Source organism: Pteropus vampyrus, unplaced genomic scaffold (assembly GCF_000151845.1).
Source record: "Pteropus vampyrus isolate Shadow unplaced genomic scaffold, Pvam_2.0 Scaffold1, whole genome shotgun sequence".
In the NCBI taxonomy this organism is placed as follows: domain Eukaryota; kingdom Metazoa; phylum Chordata; class Mammalia; order Chiroptera; family Pteropodidae; genus Pteropus; species Pteropus vampyrus.
Genome location: NW_011888782.1, coordinates 4,326,078 through 4,333,642, shown reverse-complemented (window position 1 = coordinate 4,333,642; position 7,565 = coordinate 4,326,078). Strand labels below are relative to the sequence as shown.

At 46.9% G+C, this 7,565-nt stretch overlaps 1 protein-coding gene across 2 annotated transcripts in view; it reads left to right on the top strand.

Moving 5' to 3' along the window:
• Positions 1-7,565, top strand: part of RFTN1 (raftlin, lipid raft linker 1) — a 180,608-nt gene that overhangs the window by 120,391 nt on the left and 52,652 nt on the right. For both annotated transcript variants that reach the window (XM_011355131.2, XM_023530870.1), the window contains one exon: positions 3,734-3,937. In XM_011355131.2, the coding sequence (XP_011353433.1) occupies positions 3,734-3,937 (204 nt within the window). The remainder of the gene's footprint in view (positions 1-3,733; positions 3,938-7,565) is intronic.

The following is a 7,565-nucleotide window of genomic DNA, read 5'->3' as shown; positions in this document are numbered from 1 at the left end:
TCTCTTCCTACCCAGGGTACCCATAGCCCTGCCTTTCCAATGCAAACCTTTCAGCTTAGCTCCCCCTACCCATGACCTCAGCAGACTTTGCCTCTGCTCAGTCCAGCTCCCAGGCCAAGTCTGACTTTCACTTGTTCCTTCCCACCCAGCTAACTCACTAGCCTCCTCTTTCTCCCAGGCTGGCCCTTGGAGCCCCATGCTTTACTCTGTTGGTTGGGCTGGCCCTTGGAGCCCCATGCCAGACTCTGAACCCTCTCTTCCTTCCAGCCTGGTGGTCTCCTGAAACACCAGGACCCAAACAACCCTCCTGCTACCTGCAGGTCACAGGTTCTCTGGAGCTTTACTTCAAGACAGACGAGACAGACTATGGACTTCCATCCCATGCCTAAGTCCCTACTGCCTGATACAGGCCTCAGAACTGGGCATCTCCCTCCTTCCTTCCTGCTCCCCTGGAGCTTAGCAAGACCAGAGTGGACCTGGCTATCAGGCCGGCAGCACCCAGAGGGCCCCATGCCCCCTCTTCCTCACTTAGCTTCCTCTAGTTGTCTGGCTTAGGTCAATTCGACAAACATTCACATCACCTGTCATATGACAGGGACTTTTCTGTGCACAGGGAATCCGAATGGCACAAGACAAGGCCCCTGTGTCAGAGAGAAAGGGAAAGACAAGACAGAAATAGAAAAAATACAAGACAGTCTTGATGCTCCTTGGGTCCAGGTCTTCAGCCATTCTCAGAATGTTCCCAGAAACAATGCCTTCTGCCTGCCTTTGGGACTTTCTGTCCAGGTCTGGAAAAATCTTCCAGTTGGGGTCACGACAGAGTCACAGAGCAGCTGAGAAAATTTAAACAAACTTGGGGCTTCTTTCGGGAATCCCTTGTGCCCGCTCATGTGAGGATGTGTACTGGAGAATCAGAATATTAAAACATCAAAGGACATCTTTCTGGGACAGTTTCTCTTGGCTGGTTTCCATGTGAATAGAGAGGATGGTGGCCAAGGAGACGGTGGATGGAGGAGTTTACTAAAGGGTTAGACATGTGAAATCAGGTTTCTCCCAATATTTCACTTCTATTAATGCTTTGGAGGCTCTCAATTCCAACAGCATTTCCTTTCTTTCCTGAAAAATTTATTTCTGTCTCTGGCTTCGGTCCTTCACCTTGGGGAGAATCCAGGCAGGAAGGCTGGGGGCACTGTCAGCACCACACGTTACCTCGTCCGACAGTCCCGATCTTCCCTTCACCCTGCATCACCGCCTCCCCACCAACTCTCACTTCTCCCTTTGGCCTTCCGCTTTTTCTGTTCCATTACGCATTTGGAAAAGTTGTGTTTTTGTCTTGCCATATGAGTGGGGAATCCTTCTGTGTGATTAAGTGTTATACATTTTTGGACTTTGGCCACTTGCAAATTCCCCACTCACTTCTCCTGTGTAGAGGCTGTGATTCCTTTTTCTTTTTAATTTGGGTGCATTTGTACTTGACTATAGCAGACCATGGTGACTAGTTCTCCGGCCTACCTTGGGGGTCACCTGAGGACAGCTTTCTCAGCCTCTGCTTGCAGGCCCAGATGCCCCAGGGAATTAAAGCCTCAGGAGTGCCCCTCAGTCTGTGAGGATAAAGATCGTGGCTTCCTTGCCACCTTTATCCTCAGGGACTGAGGGCCGCTCCTCAGTAAGGCAACCTGAGGTACGTTCTCTACGCTATCTCAGAGTCCTCAGGGGGACTGAGCCCAGATTGCTCTAGCGGTAACCTGCTCATTAACGCACCCTTCATTGGCTTTCATCTCTTCCCCCTTTCCCATCCCTACTCCCTCGGTCTATTTCCTGGGATCACTTCCCAAATAAATTACTTGCACCCAAAAGCTTACAGGGTCTGCTTTTGAAGAAATCCAAGTGAAGTCAAGGACTCACTAAAGGATTGCTTAATCCTCTTGCCTTTGTAGTTACGGTTTTTATTTGAACCCGGGCACCTTGGACTAGCAAATGCCTGATCATCCAGTTCACATCCTGTCCCCTCAACCCCAGCTCCAATCCATTGCTTGATTCCCCTCCATTACGAACCTTTCTTTGCATGACTATCCCTCAAGTGTGTATTTCAAAGTCACGAAATAGTCTAATGCTTGCCAGCTCTGTACATCCTCCAAGACCTAATTTCTCACGTGAAAGCATTTACTGGCTGGAGATGGAGTCCTGAGTCAGGCAAGTAGACTGCAAAGGGTAATTTGAGCTGAGGATAATGAATAGGTCAGAGTTGTTTTTTTTAAATCCAGGTGGCCACTTGCGAAGATGGGCACCTTCTTTTCCTAACTGGTTGCAGCCAATGGATAGCTTAAAATGGCCCCCCTGGTAGCTTAACTCTTGCTGATGACAAAGGCTCATGGCCCAGCATTGCTCCCCAGAGATCTCTGCTGGCGCTTGCTCAGGTGGGGCTGTGAAAAGATTTCCTTGGTCCAGAATACAATTCCTATGTGAGATAATTTTAAATGTTACACAGATGGACATATTTGGTGTTAATGTGCCTCATCGTTCCCTCCTGTTTATATCAAGTGGTAGTTGTTTCCCTTATGGTCTGGAAGCACGGTTTCCTTTTAAAATTCATTTATTTAAATAAAGGAAAGTGAGTCCATTTAAAAAAATTATTCAGCTGGTATTTAGATACTGCAAAAATTATGAACTACCAGAATATGGGATACAGCATCCCAGAATGCGAGCGTGTAGGCCAGGTGTCTCCTACAGGGAGCACCAGCGTGCTTTGTCTTTATGGCTAATGTCAACCATCGTTTATGACCTTTAAACTATTTCTTTGAAAGAAGGGTGGAGATTGTCTTATGATTCAAATAGATATTTTTAGAAGCCAAAGCGTATTTCTGACTACTCTGTGTAAGCAGAGCCGTTTAAGCTGGGCGAACTCTGATTGCTTGACTAAAGGAGTCACACAAAAGGAGACCTTCATACTCAGATTGAAATCCCAGGTGTTTGCTCCCAAAGGCCGATACTGCTCACTCATGGCCAGCAGCACGTACAGCAGGCATGGGTCAGCCGCTGGGTGGTAGCAAGTATTGATTTTTGAAGAACTGAGCTATAAATGAAGGAACAGAAAGTTCAGGGCCTCACTCCCCGTGCCTGCTTGCCTGGCTAAAGAGACCTACCACTCTGGACAGGAACCCTCGTTTACAGGAACATATTTATTTTTATATATCAATGATCTATTTTTGATGTACTTGATTAAATATCATGGGTTCAGCCCAAGGAAACACCACTGCAGTTTATAAATAGTGAATTCAGGAGCGTACAAGGTTCCTGGAATTACAGCAGTATTTTTGCCTTTATGTGCCTGTGTACTTTTACTATTTTTTTAAGACCAATTCTTGCCCAAGTATGTCTGCTTTTTCTTTCGAAATGCCTTTGTATAAATTTCTAGAAATGTTTCCTCTGTCCTTCTCTCAAACACTGAACTATACAAATTAAATCTCAAATAACAGTTACTCATTATATGCCAGATTCAAAACCTAAGTGCCCAGCCTGAAGTTCAGCCTTTGAGGTCCATGTCACTTCTAAGGCACCCTAACTTACTACTTGGAATCAGGTTTTATTATTTGGCAATAGCGCAGCCTCATAGAGATTTTTACCTTTGATATCAATTCTTCAGGCTCCTAAGAGATTCCACTAGATCCGATAAGGCAGCTCTTTATTATTGTCTGAACTCTGCTCTCCCTACCTGCTTTACAAATCCCAACAGAAATGGAAATCTTCACCCTTTTCAACAAACCGAAGAGCCATCAGGAGTGCCGGCAATACTATCCCGTCACCATCCCTCTTCGGGTCTCCACGAACGGCCAGACGGTGAGCAGCTTGGATGCCAACTGGCTGGAGCACATGAGCGACCACTTCCGGAAAGGAGGCGTGCTGGTGAATGCAGTCTTCTACCTTGGCATGGTCAATGGTATGGAATCCACAGCCCTTGGGTGGCCCTAATGAATTCGACTTCTCGTTCTTGTCATCTTAGCCCATCTCTGGAGCAGGCTTCCTTCAGAAGGCTCTGCAGCTAATAAACATGCTGTATTCGATTTCTAATTAACACATCTTGAGGAATTTTCCACAAAGCTCATACCCCATGCTCTCTAAACCTGTCTAGGAGTCAGCCAGGTAACTTCTAAAATGACAGAGAAAAAGGAATGACTCTGTTTCATCGATGGTGGCGTCAATCTGTGTTGCTTTTATAAAGGTTATTCCCCGGTTTTGTTAATTACCCCCTGGGATCATGCCTCTCCGAAAGTGCAAATTGTTTGTAGACACTATTACAGTTTGAAGTAGCAGTAGCAGCACCTTGAAATTAACAGCAGAGAAGTGAATTGAACACCCTGGTTACTGCGAGCTCCGTGGGGACACACATCGTTCCTGGGGCTCATGGCACCCAGTACTCCCTCTCAGTAACGGGTTATCTCTGAGGGTTTGCTGCATGGAGTAGCACTCTTGCTGTCAGCTTTTTGAAGGCAGAGAGAAACTTTGCCCGAAGTGGGGAAATGTGTCAAGCAAAGAAAGGGTTTTCAGGCTGACACGAAGGCAACTTAAGTCACTAGGGTTCATCAAAGCTGGGAGGCAATCTGGGGAGTGGGGACAACACGCCAGCGTGTGTGGCTCCTGAGGGCTACCGGTCTGCAGAATTCCTGGGCAAGAGAAACATAACACTAAATGTGTTGATCCCAGCAAAACCTGGCAGGAGCGCATCCCATCAACAGCGCAGTGTCTTGGTTATTGAGCAGTTTTCTCTCCAAGGATTGACAGAGTCAGGAATAGAGTTTGGATCCCACATTATTTGCAATCCTTGGAATGACACATTGGTCTTAATTCTGCAGGTACATTCTATAAATCATCCAAAGCCTTAGAACATTATACAGCACAGACAGGTCTAAATTTTGGATTTAGCGAGTCCCTTGTTACTATCTAAATATTGCTATCTAATGTTACTGTGTTAATATAGCAGCAGCAGGCATTGTATGGTATAGTGGGGCCACAACCACTTGTGGAATGGAAGAATGGCATAAGAAAGGTAACTGGCTCATTAAGAATTCATCTCGAGCAGCACTTTCCAACAGAACTTTCTGTGATGACGGGAGTTCTATGTCTGCTCTGTCCAATGTGGTAGCCGCCCATCGCTACTGACCGGTTGAAATGTGGCTAGGGTGACTGAGGAATTGAATTTTTAAATTGACTTAGTTTTCATTTATTTAAATCTAAATTACTATCTGTAGCTAATGGCTAGTGTGTTGGACAGTACAGTTCTAGGGTATACATTTCATTAATACAGCTAACGGAAAGTCAGTTGGGTTCTCTGGCAGCAAGGTGGGTAACCCCTGTCTCTATACACGGAGGCCTTCCCTGGGTGCTTGCAAAGCTCCCTGAAGCTAGTGAATGTCATGATCTGTTCTGAGATGCACCATAAAATATCAGTGGCATCGGCTTGGGGAAAATGTTCACGGCCCTTATTCATCAGCATTTGGGGAGGTCCTGCTTCCTGCAGGGACGCTCAGTCTCCCATCTTGGACTATGACAACATTGGCTCCTTTTATCTCCTCTTGGTGCCCATGGAGGCTCTCTGAGGCCGTGCACAGTTTTAACTTCCTCCCTGGGAAACAGATGGTTAGGTGTATGAACTTCTCAAAGGTGTGCAGGGAGGTGCTGGAGGTAGCAGCTGTTCAGGCAGCCACTGGTCATTTTTCCCCCCTTAGATGAATTGGGGTGTCAAAAGGGAAGTTTTCTCTTTGGCCCTGCTGCCCAAGCACGTCAGGGGCAAGCTGAACTCCAAGAGAGGTCACTTTGAAAGTTCACAGTGCCATTCCTTGTCTCTCTAGCCATTGTACTTTAGCGGTCAAGGCTGAATTAATCTCCTCCACTTCTCCTTACCCATTCTCCAACCTGGATTCTAAAAACACAGATAATTTATACAGTTTTTCCTTCAGATTTGACTCGCGTGTTTGAAATGCTGTTATAGCCTCCCTTGGCTTTAGCTGCCTTAAATCCAGCCTTCCTGCCTCGAAGACAGAACGTGAAATTTCCCCTGGCAAGTGTAACTGTGAAGTGCTGCGCTGAGCCTGTGACATCGCCACAGCAGGGCTGCCCATGCTAGAACTCCACCGCAGCTGCACGTCTCTGTCTCAGGGATTCTCAGAACAAAATTAATTTAAACCCACTCAGAATCCTCAGAACAGAATTAATTTAAACCCACTCAAAATCCAAATACGATTTCACCCTGTGTATTTCTGACAGGAGGGGAAGTATGACTTGGGACTCATGCTTAGTGGGTTAGGGCGTTTCTGCTCTGGAAAAGCCCAGGGTTTCCATTGGCCAGGGATTAAATATGCATATGTTCTTTTCCCAGAATTTAAAAAAAAAAAAAGGCAAGCTAATCATATCGTAAAAGGAACCTATTTCTAAGAAGATTATTAGTTGTTCTTACCTGGCAGAACTAGAAGCACATCTTTAAGCTGTTTGCCATCTGGAAAAGCACCAATCTTGACTCTTGAATGGATATTTGTACTCCAAAATATTTTCCACAGAGTCATAAATCTCATGAGAACTTTGTCCCATAAACAGGGTGATGTTTTAGCCTAAATTATCCAGCTTCCTTTTTTTTAAAGTCTTTACTCTGCAGGACATGGAAGGACTTGCATAGTCCTTGAGTTTGGGCTTCTGTTCATAGTCTCCAGGGCTCCTTTGCTTACAATGACCAGGTGTCTGGGACGAGGGAGGCTGTGCCCTGAGGCCCTGGCAAGCTAAAGCGTAGGTGAACGGAAAATACGGTTATGATAAAGGCCACCTAGCAGTTACTATGTGCTGTTGCTAATCTAAGCAATTCAAACATAGCAACTCATTTAATCCCCATAATGCAGTGGAATAGGTACTTTTGTTATCCCTGCGTTACAGCTGTGGAAACCGAGGCACAGAGCAATCAAGTCATTGCCAAGGTTACCGGCCGGTAAGTGTTAAGGAAGTGGTAGGAAGAAGGAAGGGTGTAAGCAGGGAAAAGGGAGTGGAGAGAAAAGAGTTGGCCATGAGGGTGAGAAGCTGAGGCCCCCAGCAGGGACTTGGGTTGCCCTCAGGGAGGGAAGGGAGCTCTGGGTCACCCTTAGGGAAGTAGCAGGACCTGAGTGGTCAGCCAGCAGTCTGGATGAGCCCCCGGGGCTGGTCAGACAGCGGAGCGGACAGGTCCACAAGGACACTCCAGCCAGCGCGACAGAGGCCAGAATCCACTCTTCTAGAGGGTGGGAAAGGCTGGGAGGGGAGACCTGCTGCTGAGCTGGCTGCAGATGAGCAGTGGAGCAGGTACCAGGAACCAGGGCTCAGGCAGAGGTGGAGCTGGCTGCCCATCATCTAAAGACCCATTCGGGAACCTGATTTCTCACCAAGGGCTTCCAAGCAAGAAGGGTCTCTGCTGCCATCACGGGCCATCGGTGCTGCTGCTGCCACCACCAGCTCTCCTTGCCCTTCCCTCTCCCTCCCTTTGTCCGCCTGGCCCTGTCTTCACTCTGTATTTCTGTTGTTCTACCCTCACCTTCTCTTTTTTTTTTTTT